Source organism: Larus michahellis, chromosome 6, assembly GCF_964199755.1.
Source record: "Larus michahellis chromosome 6, bLarMic1.1, whole genome shotgun sequence".
NCBI classification, from domain to species: Eukaryota; Metazoa; Chordata; class Aves; order Charadriiformes; family Laridae; genus Larus; species Larus michahellis.
This window is the reverse complement of record NC_133901.1, coordinates 27,262,235-27,281,790: the sequence shown is the minus strand read 5'-3', so window position 1 is coordinate 27,281,790 and position 19,556 is coordinate 27,262,235. Positions and strand designations below refer to the sequence as shown.

The following is a 19,556-nucleotide window of genomic DNA, read 5'->3' as shown; positions in this document are numbered from 1 at the left end:
GAAGGGGCCTAACAGTCATCTAGTCCAACTTAGCACTTCTTGGTGTTAATCTTTTATGCATGTTTTACATTGTTAATAACCAATTAATACAGAATATATTTAGTTTCTTAGGTAAATACAAATTGCAACATTTGTTCAAGGAACATCCAGATTGCACAGGAGAAGCATAACAATAATAAGCCTCAGGCAGGCACAGCCACCAGTCCCATAACGCATACCAAAATATACTTTCTTGTAACCTGAGGTTATCACCTTAAGACATACACACCAGTTGTAACAAACTGATGAAAGGGGCTATAAAAGTATTACTATTGAAACTGCTGAAAAGCAGTTACCACTAGAAGGAATATCTAGCAAATCTCCTACATTATTTATATTATTATTGTCTCCAAATTGCCAACGCTTTATAAAACGCTGTTTTCTATACCATAAAACCGCCTGACAGCAAGCAACACAGAACTGGAAAACTGGTAAAAAACATTTTAAAAAGACATCTTATACAGCAGAACAAAACATTGGGAAGCTACCTTCAAATGCAAATTAGCATCAGAAAAATGGCAGAGAGCAGTACAACCATTAGAAGGCTGCTGTAAAGCAGCAGAGCTCACGTACAACGTAGGCAGAAAGAAAAGAGCATTCTGGGGATCAGGTAACAAAAGTCAAGCTCAAGAACAAAGTCACTGTAAAGAAGAGGCACAGCCGCAGGCTCCTTCCAGGAGCACCCACAGACCAAGTACAGTGGCTGAGATGGTACAAAGTAGACAGGCAACAAAACCAACATGCCCACATTGATGAGAGAGAGCAGGATGCTACAGAATTGTCATCAAAAGGAGGGAGGTCAGAAAAAGAACAAGCGAACAAAGGACCGGGGGGACTAACAGGAGGAATACGCAATAAAGATACAGAAAGGGGGGGGGACGGGACGACAGCAAAACATACAGGTGATAAGGGGAAATGAAGAGTAAACCAAAGGAGTGTTACACAGTTAAGTGGCAGCATCCTTTAAAGCTGGAGGTTGAAGGAAGCAACAAGAAAAGGAAGTAAGAGGCACTGCTAGTAAATTACTACCTTTGACTTCCAGGTTGTGGCTTCTTTACTCCCACTTTTTCCAACTTCGCTTCATATATTCTATTTATAACATCATTTCCCAATTCACACATAAGCTATGAAGCAAAATAAATACATTCAAATACAGTTGCAAAAGGCTTTATCTACCTATTTTGTTTTTAACCTCACTCAGCCTACCTTTCAGTAGTATTTTCACTGGTAAAAGTACACTTACAGAAATAAGCACGGTTTTATATCCTGATAATGAAACCATCAGTGAATAGAGAAACCAAATTCCAGGTAAGATAGCAAAAAATATAGTCACTCTTAAAAGCACTGTTCCCTTCTGAAAAAGGATTGCAAAAATGACCATCTGTCATTCAAGAACTTCTTTCGTGCAATCAGAATGACATCTGCAGCCTCATTAACAAAGGTACTCTCTTCCATCAGCTTTGCCAGTAGCTGTTCTTATCCCATCAGCAAGAGACGATTCAATCAATTCTATTTCATCTTGTTCAACAGATATTTTTGCTAAACCATAATCTGTTATGTCTATAGAAAAAGCTCAAAGACAAAAAATAGCCTGCAGATACCACTTGAAGGAGAATTTGGCACATGAAGTCCAACTTACCGATGAAAATGAACAGACTTCTTGCTTCTAATACCAGGTAGAGTTTTGAGCTCTGGTATTTACATAAACAGGACATGGGGTGTAGTTTGGGGTTTGTTTGTTTCCTCACACGTTGATACTAAAATTGTTTAAGGTCAAACCACAAGAGAAACACCCCTATGCACATTGTCTTTTGATTGTTCAGAATGGAGAAGCAATACCCAAGCACCAGAACATCACAGCTAGAAACAAATGCTTTGCAACAGTTATTCAGTTGCACACATGCATCCATGCGTGAGTTCCTATTTTGGTATTTCACTGTCACATGGTTTTCATAATCATGTTTCAAGCTAGAATTTTGGCACACAAGCAGCACAAGAGCAATTGCATGAATGTTCTCCTATAAGCCAGAAGGAATACGAAACCAAGATCCCACTGTAAGAGCTGGCATCTGAATTTTCAATCATGATCATGCTTTAGGCTGCTGTAACGCTTCCAAAATTTTTCAGCCCACTATTTTATTAGTCTGTAAACAGATTTCCATTTTTCTATGTTGAAAGTATCAGATGAAACTTAATACTTAAAGTGCATTTGTGAACCTGAAAGTGACGTCAGTTGTTCAGACTCTTAAGTTTGTAACAAGCATGACTACTACTACCCACTGCATGTATTAGAAGAAAGTGTGAATTAGAAAAAAAAAAAAAAAACAACACACAACTATATGCACTTTTGAGTATAAAATTTAAGACACACACTGGGTACAAATGCGTTTCCTGCATTGAACTTTCTAATGCAGTGGCTTTAAAATAACAATCTAAGTACCAAATAGAAACTAATTTCAAAAATACTATCATACCTTTAGAAGTTCAGGCTCCCATGAATCCAGCGTTAAAGATCTTACTTTTGAAAAGTGGACTCCCAAGCTCCTAAACAGCATGAAAAAAAATATTAACCTGTAACTGCATGCTGTGTCTTACCTCAGACAGCTTTACCATTAATTCATACACGTAAAGCAGTGACCTTAATTCTGTTTACAGGCAGGGGTCTCTAACCTTGCTTCAACATACATTCAAAAAGGCAAACACCACCCTTCATAGTTAAGTCAATGCACAAACCAAATATAGTTCTGAACAGTTCCCCAACCTGTGTATGCCAGAGCACTCGATGCACAGCGTGATTCCTAGGTTGATACTGGCCCAGCGAGGATCTGCCAAACCACAATCGCAGCAGGCAGCATTACCGGGAATACACTGAACTCGCTGGAGAGCACTTTCTCCCTTTAACAACTTCTCTTTTGTCTCACTGCCAGATTCTAGGCTTCCAGTAGAAGGGGATGATTTCTTCTCCTGTTTCTAAAAAACAGACAAGACACAAACAAAAAAAAAAAGAAACACTCAATTAAAGAAATAAAGGTCCTACAGTGTACTAGAAGCCTAGAAAAGCAACTTCTGCATTTAAGGCCAAGGAAAGCCATGGAACTGAAAAAGTGTTTAGCTTTTTAGAAGAAATACAGAACTGAATATAGGAGTATCCAATAATCCTATGAACTTTAATCACACTACAGAAAAATCTCATCAAAACATATAGGCCAAAATAACATTAGAAATATGAAGTGAAAGACAGATTAGATTAAACCATAGCCTTCAAAGTTTTATTGCATTTCCTTTTATTGCATTTCCACTGGAAGACAAAATGGATTCTTTTTTTCCTCCCCTCATAAAAAGAGGTTTTCTCTATTTTTAATTTTCAGGATCTAAAGGGGGACTTCTGTTTGTTTGGGTTTTAAACTCACCTCAGATTCATCCCCTTTCTCTCTATATGCTGTAGCAATACTGGTCTGAACAGCCTTAATCCATGCCTGTCGCAGCTTCTCCGAGTCAGCCTGAAGCATGCAGCTTCTGTGACAAATACACGTGTACGCAGGTTCAGAGGCTGACCAGGCAGCTAACATCAAGTAACACATTGTTCGATAAAATACAGACTCTGAAGAAAATTTCTTGCTATCACCACAAGTATATTGTTTAGTAGGCATCATCTAATAAACCCATTTATTTTGAAATAACAAAGCAGTTGACCCTTTATGAATTGCAAACTCCTTGTTTCAAAACTACTTTCAGATGATAAAACATATAGATATGACTCTTCAAATAACCCAGAGAATGGCTTAACTTCCTATTCCCTTTCTTTTGTTACTCCAAATTTTTCTTTTTTGTATCCTCACATGCAGTTTACCTCCATGACAATTACACAAGATACGGGTATTCATCCTTGATCACAGTTCATTCACTGAGATAAAGACAAAATTATTTTAAAGCTCTCTGACAAAGTATGAGCTACTTTTCACACCAACAGTCAAAGGAAGCAGGTCATGAAGTATAAAACTGTTCCCACGCTTATGGGCTGGAACAGTACAGGCAAGCAAGAGCAAAACGCGTGCTAAAGTGAACCACAAGTGAGGATGCAAACATTAGGACAGCAATTTATTAAGAAATTTAAGGAGTGGGGAGCATAGATAACATCCAAATCTAAAAGCAGGTTGACATTAGATCAAAAACTTAAATATGGTGACATCTCAAGATCATTTACTGAGAAATCAGCCTGTGCCCTGGCTGTGGCAGGACCGCCACGCTTCTCCAAATATAACCAATACGCTGCACTGCTAGAGCTGAACAATATTTTTTATTTGGTAGTTTCATTTAGTGCATTCTGAAATGTAATTTAACACTACTGAGATGACAGCTTATTAACATGTTTCTCTCTCGTTACACCAATCGGAAACTTGGAGAAACTGAGATCTATTTTCTATGTTATTAAGCAGCTTGGTAGTATCAGCTACTGCTAAGCCACAACAGCTCCAAACCACAAGCCATTTATGCATAAAGCACAAGAATGCATGTTTACTTTAATGCCAAAAGAAAACTAAATACTAGGAACACTTCTCACAGCATCACTTACTCTTAGCCAAAATTTCAGAAGACAGAATTGTTCAGATACTTTTCCTGTTTTGATCTATCCCAAGAGAAACGTTAATCTTGCGTTTCAGACAACTGAATGTAATGATATTTTTTATTTTTAAATAAACTTGCTTTATGACTTCTCCTTACTTTGTTGGGGAAACCACCTCAAAACAGAAACGTCTTTCTATGTCCTCACAGTGTTTAACCGTGCAAAGCCGCAAGTCTTCAACAACTACTGTGGGATTATCCTAAGAGACAAAAATTTAACAAAACAAGTCACGTAGAGGAAAGATAATAATGTTGCTAATAGTCCCAAATTATTTTTCATTTAATTCTATTTGCTTGTTTACACAATTTTTTCCTCAAAAAAAAACCCAACTGTAAATAAGTAGAGTCAGAGATACTTAGCAGAAAATATTTAGATTAGTTTCAATGTTTTGTCATATTTCATGAAAATTGTATACAAACATTGGAGAATTCCATTTTACCTACAATGCAATGTACTTAATAATCAACACTTTAAACAACAGTATACAAAGGAGTTCAAAGATACTTTAAGAGATGCAATTAGCTCACAAATAAATCACAACGATTACACCTAAATCAGCAGTATTATAAAGTGCCAAGTACAAAAACCAGAAGCTGAATGCAGTGGTTTTCAATATTTGATTCAATTCATAAAAACTCTATTCTAAGGTAACAGCATTTTAAAGGTGAGTTTTTAAAAAACATCAAAATGTAACTGGAATTCAGAACACAAAATGCCCAACTTGGATGTGCTCACAAACTCAACTGTTTGTTTCCTTTCCAACCACAAAAATGAAGATCCTTCATTTGATAGCACCAGCTAACAACCAACAGCCTCTCAACCTGGCCTGTTAATGTTGGAGAGAAATGAACTGTCATAAGCTCTGCCCCACCCCCTTTTTTTTTTTCCCTTCTCCATACCATTCTCTCGGTTTTTTTCCCCAACAGGAAGAACAGTTACAGCCACGTGGTGCAAAAGCACATTCAAGAACAGTAAACAAAGGAGCACGGGCCCAAATGTTGGTACTGACTGCTGAACTACCTTGTGTTTTCAGTATTAAATACATGTACACGGCATCCCTGCCTGTTCCTAACAAACATTTTCATGCCCCCCACAAACTGCTAACTTGGGTACGTGAGCCCAGTAAGAAACTGGAGGGAGCAAGTCCTGAAAGAGTTAAACACAACTGCTCAAAGAACAGCATGGGATATTTCCATGCCACCCAGTGTGTACAAGCCTTTTGGGACCAATAACTTTTAAGGCTCTTCATAAACCTTCTCTGCAACAGGGTAACAAAACCCACAGCAAATAAGGTCTGCACTTCCAAGTCACCATGCAGGAATCTCAAAAAATCTGTAAACGCAGCTATTAGTCTCATTTTACAAAGGGAGAAACTAATTTAGAAAATGCAGTAGGTTGTTCAAGATGACACGGGATGCCAATGTCAACACTGTTTCTCCTTCCCCTGATCCGTCAGGAAAACCATCACCCACACCCCAAAATACCCAAGTTTTTGTTACCTACCTTGAATTTCTTCTGGTAGACAAGTTGGTTATTTTGTATTGAGAACCAGCGCCTATGCAAACAGAGAGACACCCAGAGAATACGTAACTGATTTTTATAGTGCTTATTTGACCAAAACGTGCTAACATACAGTCTACAGAGAGACTGCATAAAAGAGTTCACAAAAGTAATGCCGCAGTCAGTTTTGGCAAGTATTTCATGAGAATAAGGAAAAAAAGGGAAAGCAGAGACAAAAGAGAAAAGAAAGCAAGGTTCAAATAATTTGAGTCCTAAACAAACGCATCCATGTTATGACAACATTAGTTAAGCTATCACACAAAACATTTCTATTTCAAAAAACATTTACTTCCGTATTTTAGCAGCAAGACACAATTTTAAGTAATTGTTTGATAACACAAATTCAGATGGTTTGAATAACAAAAATATTTAACCTACGTAAACTACTCGCTCCTGAAATATTTTTGACAGTAGAACTAAGAAATAACTTAGAGGCACTAAAAATACTACAGTATTGCCATCCCACGTAGGTTTAATGTCTCTCTATGTTTGGTATTTCTTAAAATTTTAGATGCTGAAATAAAAAGGTTGCATACAAAACCAAAGCAAACCCAAGGAAAACCTTTTACATAGGATCCTAACTTAAGCCTCAGCTTTCTAGGAAAATATCAAACAAAAGATTTAATGAAGGCATCCTATAAAATCCAGAAGATAACGTAACACTTAAACTCCTCTGAACTGTATCCTTCCTTGTCAAACTCACTGTTCCGATAGGATACAATTCATAGCGAATGGCAAGTTCATTTGTATTCTGGAAAAAGTCAGGACCGCCTCAGATCTTTAACGACTGTGTTTTATCAGACCACTGAATATTAAAAAAAACAGCAAATTTAACCATCCCTTTCTAGGTCTTCTGGGGATGCACAAAATAAGAGGTAACCAATCATCATTGGTTTTGAAATGACAAAAATGAAGGGATATAAAAAATAATTCCGTCCTGCACTGAAATTTACACTTTTTTTGTTGGTTCAGGCTTGTAATGTGAACCTGTGTTTATCATAGTAGAATTCCTCAATTATCTCAAATACCCCACTTATACCCCACATCACTTTTTCTGCACTGCCAATTAGTTTGGCTGGTAACAGTATACAAAATACTGCATTGCAACATATCTTCTTATTCTCCAAAGGTTGTTGAACTTCACCATAGAGTTTACTACAATTAGTAACAAAAGCTACATATATTTATTCAACCGCCACAAGCCATTCATGAAGAGAAGCACACAAACATTGTTAGGAAAAATTAAGACACACACAAAAAAGTTAGATTCAAATAAGAAAACCTAGTATTTGTTAGAAAAGTTAGTACTTAGTAGACAGATGAGATTCTACCTTTTAACAATTAACCTTTTCAAATGTTGTGCAGATATATTTAATTTAAAAAGCAACAACAGAATGTTCTTTTAATACTGATTTCCAATGTAATAACAGTCATCTTTTGGGGTTAGGATAACTGAACAGAATAAGGCAAAAAAAATAACTACTTTTTCAATTTATTAACACCAGTACTTTTGGTCACTGCTATTTAAAAGGTATCACCTTTATCATCTATTTTAAAAAAAACAAAACAGATGCAGTAACTAAGTCTCAAATATGAGCATAAGGCAGGTTATTGCTAATATTTAAATAGGCAACTCAACAAAAGAGCAGAACAGAAGAAACAGAAAATAAACTCGGGATTTTTTTTTATGTGCTTTTTTTGAACATAACACCAAATATAAAACCATGAAAAGCAGTGTCTAAATGACAAAGGGAAAAAAAAAAATGCAGCTTTGTCCCAAAATAACATGCAATGGAACAAATCCCTAATAATGGGCTTAGGTAGTGTAGTTAACTTCATTAATGCAATGCTTCATTTGTTCTACAGATAAATATTTCCTGAGGTACTAGAGGAAGTAAGCTCCAATCTGATCAACTGGACATAAGCGAGCACACACAATGTAAAACAGATTTGTCATCTTTAAAGCCTAGTCTAGAAGTTTTCAAAGTTTTCCAGCCCCTTTTTTTCCTAGTAGAGAAATTAAATCTTTAGGCAACACGTGTGCATTAAGTACTGACCATTATCAACGTTTCTTTACAGGCGTCATTCTGTCAGCAATAGGAGAGAAGCATGGTGAAGGGGAAAACACACTTGGGGAATCTTAAAGTAATTTGCACCGCCTCACTCAGTAGTGCTTAAATATAGCTTTTTGGGTTTAGAAACTGGATGTTTGCCATCACTTATACCTACACAATTCAAATGAGTATTTGTTAAATATGAAACAATACAAAATTAATTGAAAAGCATTTCAAATTTCTGAGAACTGAGAGTAATATAAAAAAGAAATCTAAAATTTGAGTTTTACATAAAAAATGAATCATGCTTACTGATTCTCAAAAGTAAACGGTTTTCTTCACTAGCTGCTATCAGCACGCAAATAAAACAGAGTGATTAAGAATGCACAACATTTAAAAGTTACATCTCTATTTCCAATGCAGTTGATAAGAAAAATCTCACCAACTGCAACTGGAGAAAGTCAAAACACTGATCTCGTAACGCTCAGAAGTTTGAGTGCAGAAACTTTGCTTTAATTCCTTTTTAGCTAAAACTAGCTCAATCTTTCTAATTCTTTTAAAGGTGTTGAGCAGCAAGTATAGTGACATCCCAGGCAGAATCCTTCTGTTATTTTCTTAGACTGAGCCACTTACACATCCATTGCAAGTAATCAAAATTAAATGCAGGGTTAATTAAGAGCTTTTTGCGTGCCAAAGAAACATTGGGAAGGTATAAAAGAAGCTGGTTGGTACCTGATGTGATCTGGCTTTTTCCTGTCATGTGAAAAAATGGGGTAGGATTAAAACATAAGGGAAAGGAGGAGAAGGAATGAAAAATGCAAAATGAGCAAAATAAGCAAAGAATTAGCATGATCTGAAAATACAGCAGAATTAAAAAGGAAAACATTTAAGGCAACCAACCTAAAAGCTATTCAGAACATACTGGTGTTTGATAAATGCTTTTCTCCCTACACATGTTTATTCATGCACATCTTTCTTCATGGTATGGGCTTATTTTTCATTTGAATTTCTAGGAACCAAAACAGCTTTCCACCTACTGCTCCACTATAATAAATGCACCTGATTTCAGTTCCTGATGCCTTAAGAAAAAAAATTGTGTACAGTAAGATATTTCATTTACAAACAGATAGACATACATTCAAAAAATAAGTTTCCATACCTATTACTGTAAGACTTTGCAGTATAAAGATGTCATTTTGATTCCACTGAAATATATTATCTGAAATACTTGTGCATATCATACACTATCCATTAAGTCACAATAAAAAGAGATTGCAAAATCTCCAGCTCTTTCAAAACACAGCAACATTGAATTGCAAACAGCTCTTGTGGTTTACTTTGTAACCTACTCAAACACTATTTGTTTCTCAAGCCAGTGTCACACAGAACTATCCCAACAGGAAAAAAAACAGGCACAAGCCCAAGTAACTCAAGTCTTCAGACAATTAAACCCAAGCTGCCAGCTGCCCCAGAAAGACACTACATCATCCTAGCCAGGAATTAGCTTGGATTGGAAACAAAACAAGTTTTCATTCATAAGAACAGATTTGCCCCCCTTCAAAGGGCTGCATTAGATGGTTTTGATCTTTTTCTCCTTCAGCAAACAGACTTTTCCCAGCATAATCCACTACGGTGTCCATGGATTCATTGATCAAGACACGCACACAGAAGCATTGCAATTATCTAATCTGTTAGCTAGAATCATACTGGTGTGTGCCAAACCCAGACAAAATCCATTGTACCGTTTCCTTTTCTCTTAGGTTTTTAATGCTGGCTGGTATACACTAATAGTGGTAACTGCAATGACTTTTGGTGCCTTTAATTCACTCTAAAAGGAGTACTTAAAAAGGCCTAGAACCATCAAAATTTCAACCGACAGCAACAGGGGGGAAAAGAAGCTACGGTTTTAAATACATAATACTGACAGTGGAATCGGCAGTTCACAAGGAAGATCAGCGCCATCGCCCTTGGTTCAGAACATCAGGAAATTCCAGTATTTCTTTCTAGGCAAATTCTTCTGGTTTTGCTTTAGCTGGTTGATTTTCCACACGCCTCCTCCAAAGATGGGCATATAATGAAGCAGCAAACTACCTATCTGGTAAGAACCCTGAAAATACCTTGTCTGGGTTTGGGGTCTCCGACTTCAACTCTGAATTCCCTCATACAAAATACACATTCTTCCTCTGGTATCTCATTGTATATTTTTACATACAAAACAGTTTAATGAAACGACAGTCCTTTTTTGTACTCTACCTAGTGACTGGAAAAACACTCTCACCTCTAATATATGGTAAACTTTAATCAGTTCTAATCTCCCTGCAGCTGAAATGGCAATTCTACGTAAGTAAAGCGTTCCCTCAGTGGAAACAGGCAGTGGAAAGTAGGAACGACCACTTCAGTGCCTACAGTGTAGAAAGCAATCACAAATTTATTAAGATAAAAAATACTTCTCTATTTTAATTAAAACATGAAAAATGGGACTAAATTCAGAATCTAATAGCTGTCTTCATTAAGAAAGTCTTAAACATATATTTTATGTATGATAATAGCAGTAGTAGTTTCCTAACAACTAGTAATGGTTTATGAATATGTGAAATACAAAATTAAAATGATTGCTTCAATTTCTAAACACTGTTCAATGATAGCACATACAGTGGTATTCTCTGCCTAGTTCTGAAGCATCCAACTAACCTATCACAGTGAGATAAATTATCAAGAATCTAAGATTAAAAAAGGTTAAAGGTTGAGCTTCATTGAATATTCCTGTGAGAAACAGAATTAAAAATTATAAGCAAATATAAATTATATAGTAAAAGCAGGTAGCTCTGACTCATTACTGAGCTGTTTACCTTGGCTCTTTTAAATAACTTATTGTTTGGATATGTTTTTATTATAGATGTTCAAACCTGTAACCTAACCTGAAAGAATGTCATTGTGTGTCTTGATTTAATTTTGACTTCCCTGGGTTTATTTTGTGTCCATTTACATTTACAACATACAGAAGTTAGTTTTAATCGAGTCCTACTCTCTAACCACCTTAAGGTTAAGATACACGTACAGTATTACTAGGTATGAAGCCACGTAGAAGAAGAATATTTCTCAGCTACCTTCCAACGCTCCTCTCCTGCTCCCCCCGCCACTTCCCTACAGAGCAAGGCCTTCATGCTGTCCAAAAGAAGAACCACCCGGAGAGCAAGCCAGAGTTTTGCCTTCAGTCACTTATCAAGAGGCTGCAGTCAATCCTGTGCAACGTGTTGCAAAAAGGATCCTTCCAGCCTGTTGAGAACCCAATAAAGGACACGCTCCTGCCCCATTACTGTGGATTTTTCTGTGTGTTTACGCTAGTGTTCAGACCAGGAACCTGCTTTTGAAGGGTATCTCAGTTTTCTCCCTTCACTGTCCTTGGTCTTGGAGAACTCTGAATTCTGCTTGGATGAAACTAACCCAGAAGGTATGTACAATTACAGACGGATAATCAGACCACAGGACCAGACTAGAAGTAGTCCAAAGCAAAATCCCTTACACTACTTGCACGTGACTTGCTAATACAGACACAGTCTTATTGACACCAGTGGCCCCTGCACCAGTCTACAGATTTAAGTGAAGCAATCCAAATTTGTTATAGACTTGTAAAGTTCCAAAGATGCTCAAGGAATTATAGAATAATTTAGGGTGGAAGGGACCATATATTCAAATGCACATTCTGGCCTTTAAAACAATTTGAAATACGTTAACAGAAGCACTGATGCAAAAATTGCAGAGCGTAAGATAGTAAGAAGAGCTCTATATCACAACTAATTGACTTTAAAATTCAAGAGCTGTATCCAACTATACTGTAAATGCTCCAGCATATATAATATTTCCTTGAGAAAAACCACACAGCCTTGGAAACGCAAAAGAAATCCTGTTCAGGGAGAAAAATATTTAAGCAATACTAAAATATACATTGTTAGAGAGACATGACTAACAATATATTTTGAATTCCCAACAAGATCAACAAAACTACTAAGCAGAAGTCACTGCACAGGACAGGAATTGCAAAGGATAACAATTACATGCTTATCTTTCAGGAAAAATAACTTGAGTCCTGGAGTACTCGAGTCCTTCACTGTGTTTCCCTGCTTCCGATGGTTATACAACTTCCATTTTACTTTGTCCTCTAACACTTATTTTCGCAGCATATACATTCTCATAGCTTATTGTATACAATCCTAATTATTGCTCTCTATCAACCCCAAAGGAAGGCCAAAATGCAATTACCGAGCCAGACTGCACACAACAAAGCAAGCTTTCCACACATAGGACTTCTCCAGACTAAAACACACTCTTAGAAAAAGGCTTGCAAACAACTAGGACAGAAAATAAGAAAAAATGGCTTTGAAGTGTCATCTCTATGTTAATTAACAAAGTCGTCCAAGTGTTCTGTCAAAACTGTGGAAACAGTGAGTTGCACAGGTTATAAATCAGATCAGAATTTAGCTTAACAAGCAGTATCTTAATAAGTTAGTAAATATAGATTCTGTATAATTACCTGTTCCAAGTCTTGAAGGCATTGCTGGCTCGCTTAAATAGATAACCTTCCATAACAATACCATTGGCTGCATCTACATTGTATTCTAGTTTAGTATCATCACTGGAATAATCCTAGTACAAAGGAACAAGACAAGAAAGAGACATTGCAGTTTCAAACGAAACTTCAAATATAGTCAGTATTAATGTCCAAAAGAGTAAACATTTAGGACTAACATTTTGCTTGCAACACTTATTCGTCACGCCATGACTCTCAGCTCCTGACTTTTTTTTTTTTTTAAGCATTTTTAAGAGATCAGAAGGCTGAAGATTTTTACTTTACCCACACACAAGGGGAATTTCTTGCTCAGGTATTGGTGACCTCTATGGCCAAGCAGAGGACAAACTTTACTGACAGAGCATCTGATGCTTCAGCTGTCTGCTCAAATGGTCTCATGTACATTCCAAAGAAAGGGAGAGTAAGGCAGAGGAAAAGGGGCAATGGGAGTTCAGAGTCAAAACTGAAAAGCAATTGCAGCCTCTTGCAGACAACTGTATAGATACAGTTGTGTTTTAGCATTTTCTCCAGCTCTGTCATCCTGACGAGTGAGCCAGATCAGAACTTAGAAGACAAGTACCCAAATAAAGATGATGCTATCAGTTATCTCTAAATTAAAGCCGTCAAGGTGCTGGTAATGATGATGATGGCAACAAGAACTTAGCAGTAATTTTTACTTTATGATCTTTGACAAGAATATGAAGCTGTAAGTAGGACAAGGGAATATACATTTCAATCAATCTAATAACAAATAATAACAGTTAATAACAGTTAATAACAGGTTTACAAGTTTTAGAGAGGTTAACTGCTTCACATCTCCAGCAAAGATAGAGTAGACTAAGTAGTAATACATGTGGTGATTATTTGCTTTCATATCTCATCTGAAACAGCATGGACTCTTCCCAGGGAGCTACGGAGCTCAGGTATTCAGCGACTGGGAGGCTAAAAAGCTACTAGGGGAGCATGAAAAAGCCCACATGGAATGACATCATTTGTCATAAGCTATCTCCAGAGATTAAATAATATGCATGCCATTATTTAATTTCACTGCTAGTAAAATATATCCTTAAAGTAGACTAGCAACATATGGCTTCCTCCCCTTAACTAGGGCAGAAAAGACATTACTGAAAATTAAGTTTCAGAACAAAAAAAGAAAACCAGGTTAAATACTGAAGACTCCAGAGATTTCATAACATCACTCTCCCATACCTTCAGCAGGTACTTTTTGTAAATTGCAAACATCAGCTTTCTGTGAATACTATGTCAGTATATCTCTGTTTTGTACTTTGCTCCTTTGGAATTTTTCCATACATATGAGAAAAGAGGCTATACAGCCCCCCTCACCCTCCCCCCCAAAAAAAATCAGCTTCAAAACCAATACCATTAGCCCTATATTAATATTCCAGCCTGCACACAAGTTTTCTGCTACATGCTATGTTTACTCTTATACATGCAGATGGTGTGGTCCAATCCAAGGTTAATTAAACAAGACAGTGAAGTGGTTACAAATATCAAAATGGGCCCTTTACACTCCCAGGCCAGCACAGCACCAAATTCCTTAAAATTACTCACAGTGTTTTCAGCTATTACCAATCTGAATAGATTTAACTAAGTTTGGAATGTTAATTCTAGATTTTTATTAATTCACTGGCAGAAGATCAATGCAAAAATAGAGTTCCAAAAGAAAATGGAACTATCATATCAGTACCATATACTGATCTGAATAAACATATAGGTTGCAAATAAAAGCTTCTCAAAAATCACAAGTTCGTGCATTTATTATTCAGCATTTAATAATTTTGATTTTCTGCCTGCTTTCTAGATCAGAACATGCTGAATATTAAAGACTTCATGTAAGCACAAACAGCCAAATATCACAGCACAATTTTAACTTAGTATTTCACGACTTATATGACATACAAATATTGTCAAAGTGTTAAAAGTCCTTTCTGTTTTTTTTTCTTATCCCCTCCAAATAATAAAAAAATAAGGAGAAAACCCCTGTAAGCACAGACTTAGTCTGATGTCACATTCCCTTCCCTCCCAAAAAAACCTGATAAATTACTTTAACTTACCAGCTCCCAAACATAATGAAACCTGCTAAAGATTTGCATCTTCCTGCCTCAGTGATGCCTGCAACTCCTTCTCTAGTGAAAGACAACATACATTCCCTTTGTCTTTTCTGTCCAAACTACTACATAATCACATTTTCCTCCAGGTTTGGAGAACTGCTGCAGAAAACACAACTGTCTTTTCTTTTTACGCTTTGAAGACATATACAAGCATGACAGGAAAACTCCTTTGGATCATTTGTCATGCTACATTTACAGTCCAAATTGCCTAAAATACTGAGCTTTCCTCATGAAGTGCACTTAGTGTCATTTTTAATGGCTTCCCCGACTGACCTGCACCTTTAGAAAATAAAGACACAAGAGTACACAGACAAATGTTTAATATTTTCCTAACTATATATAGCAGACTACCAACTGGGGGGCAAGGGAATAATGCTTCCATATGCTTTATCCATAAAACTTCATTGATAAAGTTGTGGTCAGGAAGAAGATGAAAAAAAAAAAACCACTTTGTTTCAATTAAAAAGATAAAAGTAGAGAAAGGAACTGGATAAGCTGTGTCTGATCTTATAGTCTCTGCTATTTTATAATTAAAGAATAGGAGAAAAGCAGTCACATTATTAGTTTATTTTTATCTAGGCTCATGGAAAAGTTTAGTGAATCACGAAAAAAATAATCAGGGGGTAGAGAGAAATACATCTGTATCTTTCCAGTGTCCTGCATAAGAGAATCACATGTCAGTAAACCCAGTCACTTTATGTGATTCAGATTTTCGTATTCCTTAAACAAGCACCCAGCTGATAAAGACTGAATTTTAAACATCGTTTATTTACTAATTAGGTGTCAGTTAGGACTAAAGCACGCTCCATCTAATCAGAACTACAAAAATTAAGCCAGTATAATGAAAGTTAGGTGCCGTATCGCACATTTCATTCAGATTTGAAGGAAGGAAAATCTACAGCTTCTATTCTGATACACATTTTTCAAGGTTGGCAGCTACTGGAAGAGAAACATGTAGAAGTGGGTTATATAAATGAAACATACAACATGCTTTCATGCCTTTCTTTTTTTTTTTTTTCTTTAAGTGTCTATGAGGGATAGCAAACCAGCTGGCAATGGAAAAAACTTTCATTTCCACAATTAATAGTAATCTGGTGGGTCACAGAATACTTACTATCCTTGACAGTGTTTCAGTGAACATTATTTTCATATGAACTTATCAATTTATTACACATAGTAGCTTTATTTCATAGCTTGCATGCTTTCTGTTCCTCTACGTACAATTTTTTTCTTGTTACCAAAACAAATCCTCATACTTTTGAGCAGCAGAGTCTTTGATTTATTTGCAATATGAAGACTGCCAGCAGGTCATGAAAGCTATTCAAGCCATTTTATCAGTAAATCTTAGGGATTGAGAGTACCAGCATTTTAACACTGAATATGTATTCAATATGTTTTTTACTTTAGAGAAGCAGAATTTTTAAGGTTTTTAAAAAGGCAGTAAATAGGGGAGCTCAAGTACCAAAACACCCATTCATTTGAAAGTAACCCATAAGTTACTCCAACATATACTAAACAGAAGACACTAATTTTGCAACTCCCTCAGTTTAGAAAGTTGCTTCCATTCCCATCCCATCAGCAAAAAAGATGTTTGTCATGCCTAAGTTGAAAGTCCCTTGAGGAAGGGCTTAAAACAACAACAGACACAGCAAGTAACAAGGTTTACAGTCCAAGACAAAGTGAAAGAAGGCGAGATAGTCACTGAGCATACAAGACATTTGAAATACTGGCACATATTTGTCTTTTGAGCCAGGAATTAATTTGCATTACTTCTCAACAGCAGCTCTGGTTTATACCTGCTTTATGACTCTGGTAGCATCTGGTTTCCTATCACCTTGTTTACTCAAGATGTTAAAAATTTTCAAATCATTCTCACTCCAGCTGTTTCCTGAGCAGTTCTTTGGATGCAGATTTTATATTTTTTTAATGAAAAAGGGATTTGAATAGAACAAAAACTATTTAAAGTTCAATGCAAACGTTTTTCCTGTATCATTTCCCTTATTTTAGAGCAAAATATTAGCTCTGTTACAAAACCAAAGTGCCATAATTCTGTTTACAGGTCCGACTAATTTTGAAATTATTTCTTAATTCAACATGTTACTACAGCAGTGGGCTGCAAACTGCTCAGAAAACAAGAGTTACAAGCCTTAAGTTATATTGACACTGTGACACCACTCTTTTGATATGAATCTTCCTGTATGAAAGTATACTGCAAAAAAATTCCCATAATGATTACGATATTTCTAGATTGATAGTATCTGTTGCTCCAGATTAATACTGAAAAAATAATTTCTTACACAAAAAAATTTCCTGCATATTTGCTGAGTAAACAGAACACAGAAGTTAAAACAAACAAAATAATTAGACGTTAGTTCTCTTAGAAATCAAACTATAGTGATGACCAAGCCCTTCATGACTTTTGTATTAGCCTCTCAGACAACAGCCTAATTAAATAGGATGACGATCATAAAGAAAAGTGAGATGAGTTATTAAATTAGTGCAATTATTCTGCATGCATATGCACATATATGCAAACACAGGTAGTGGGTGGGTAGGTGTGTGCACATGTGCACTTACCTATACATTTCAGAAAAGGAACTGTTCTTTATCCACACAATGAAGAAAAGGCATCATTCTGAAGCATTAGATTAAAACTTCAGTATATTAAATGCATATATACCTCATGGAACATTCAACACAAGAAGCAGAAGTTTCAGTAGGTATAAAAAAATGGAAGGATTTGGCACTGGAAGATTTGGGAACACAGGCCTAAAAGGCAGCCCACTGGAAAGCAACATCACAAGCCATGAGAACAGAACAGGGAACAAGGTTGCCGTCCTGGTCGGGCTGACCAGGTGACAAATAATGATATAAAGAACAAGATTCAAGGTCTAAGGCACTTCAAGATTCTGAAATCCTGATGAGCTGGAAGCAAGCTTGGTGGGAAGGTTGAGAAAAGCACATAGGAGACAAAAAACAGACAGACAACATGATTTGAGTAAGAAACCAAGAAAATGATTTGACAAGCTCAGAGGAATCTCCAATAAAGCCTAGATGCACTAATGTAGGAATTATCATCACAAAAATGCACTGACAGGACAGGACACACCATATACAACTTGAAACACAGAACTTTAGAGGACAACATACAATACAATCTGCCCTGATTATATTTTAGAGACAATGTAAAATTGTCATTCAATTAAACTAAGGAACAACATATAACCTCATTATGATTGCCATTCGTACTAGAAACCAAGAATATTTATATTACACACAGATACAGTTTATTAAGTTTCATGAAGCTTAAAAGCTTCAATAGCCATTAATACTATTAGAAATAGTTTACCTGGAAAGCAGCCTTAAGCAGCATTTGAAGAAAAAAAAAGACGACTGTAAACACCACTGGCAACAGCAATTCACAGTAACAAGTTATTATTTCTAGAGCCAATTAACAGATAATTGTCCATAACCTACATCCTTCACCAAGCACCACTGTCCTCTAACAGTAAACCCCTCAACTACTGCCTGCTCCTGAAAGCGGGCCTATTGAGCCCAAACAAATTAAAATTTGAGCTTCAATGTTAGTTCTCAGCTTCCATCTCTTTCCCATTTCCCCTCTTTTCTTCTCCTTCCCTGCCTGTAGTTATCTCCTGTCTGCCTCCAAACACAACACATCAGCACTTCCCTAAAACCCATCATTGTGTCTTCTCAGTTTCAGTTACAGCAATCCTAATGCCTCCCACCAGCTCCTGCAGGAATGACGGGATGAAGTGCCAAAAACATTTTCAGCAACCAAAAATGTTACCTTTTCCCATTAGTATTAAAATATTGACTCATACTAAGGCTACCTAAATTATAATATTGGCATGTTTTCATTCCTGAATTTATTTACTGATCAGTTTCCAAGTACATTAGGCTTTTTTTTTTTATTTATGCCACCTAAACAGATACAGAATGTATTTAAATGAGAGTAAGAGTGTTGCATTACCTTTAAACTGGTATCTAATCCCTTTCAAAAGTACCTGCAGTATAAGCTCACTAGTGGACAGTTCAGTGGAAACATTTTTAACTTCTAGCATTATACCTGCAAAACCAATACTGATCTAGAGCTTCTGAAACATCCAAACAACAGAAGTCATTCCCCCCACAACATGAATTATCTACATTTTTCTCAAAAAGCAAAAATAAGAACAATCAAAGATAAGCACAAATCTTCCCAAAACAGCCATTTAGTGTTATCACTTTCATATTTGTGTACGGTTGAACACCATACATTAGACAGCCTTTACAGAAGTTTACTTTTGCTCTTTCTATGCAATAGCAGCTGCCACACTACCTGAGAGTGCTGCACTCCTATTTGGCACAGTCCAGAAAGCGATACATATGACTGTAGGACTGTGCAGCATACACATCTCTTCCACAGATACACAGGAGGGCAAGATAGCAACTTTTACAGCTGTATTGAATCCAAGATGTAATAGGAATTAAGAGTTCTAATGAAATGTTAGAGTCACAGCATACAAATATATTCTACTGTTCTATTTATATTTCAGTCAAAACTAAACATAATATTCTGT

At 36.3% G+C, this 19,556-nt stretch overlaps 1 protein-coding gene across 5 annotated transcripts in view; it reads right to left on the bottom strand.

The window, feature by feature from the left end:
- ACAP2 (ArfGAP with coiled-coil, ankyrin repeat and PH domains 2) overlaps window positions 1-19,556 on the bottom strand; it is a 66,676-nt gene that overhangs the window by 10,355 nt on the left and 36,765 nt on the right. For 3 of the 5 annotated variants that reach the window (XR_012587753.1, XM_074593188.1, XM_074593190.1), the window contains exons 10-17: window positions 12,809-12,921; window positions 9,010-9,030; window positions 6,167-6,218; window positions 4,762-4,862; window positions 3,450-3,555; window positions 2,801-3,009; window positions 2,514-2,583; window positions 1,069-1,163 (exon numbers count right to left, since the gene is read on the bottom strand). Coding sequence is in view for 4 of the 5 variants with exons in the window: in XM_074593188.1 (XP_074449289.1) it covers window positions 1,069-1,163; window positions 2,514-2,583; window positions 2,801-3,009; window positions 3,450-3,555; window positions 4,762-4,862; window positions 6,167-6,218; window positions 9,010-9,030; window positions 12,809-12,921 (767 nt within the window). In the remaining variant the exon portion in view is untranslated. The remainder of the gene's footprint in view (window positions 1-1,068; window positions 1,164-2,513; window positions 2,584-2,800; window positions 3,010-3,449; window positions 3,556-4,761; window positions 4,863-6,166; window positions 6,219-9,009; window positions 9,031-12,808; window positions 12,922-19,556) is intronic. The other 2 variants (XM_074593189.1, XM_074593191.1) reach the window with 1 other exon arrangement.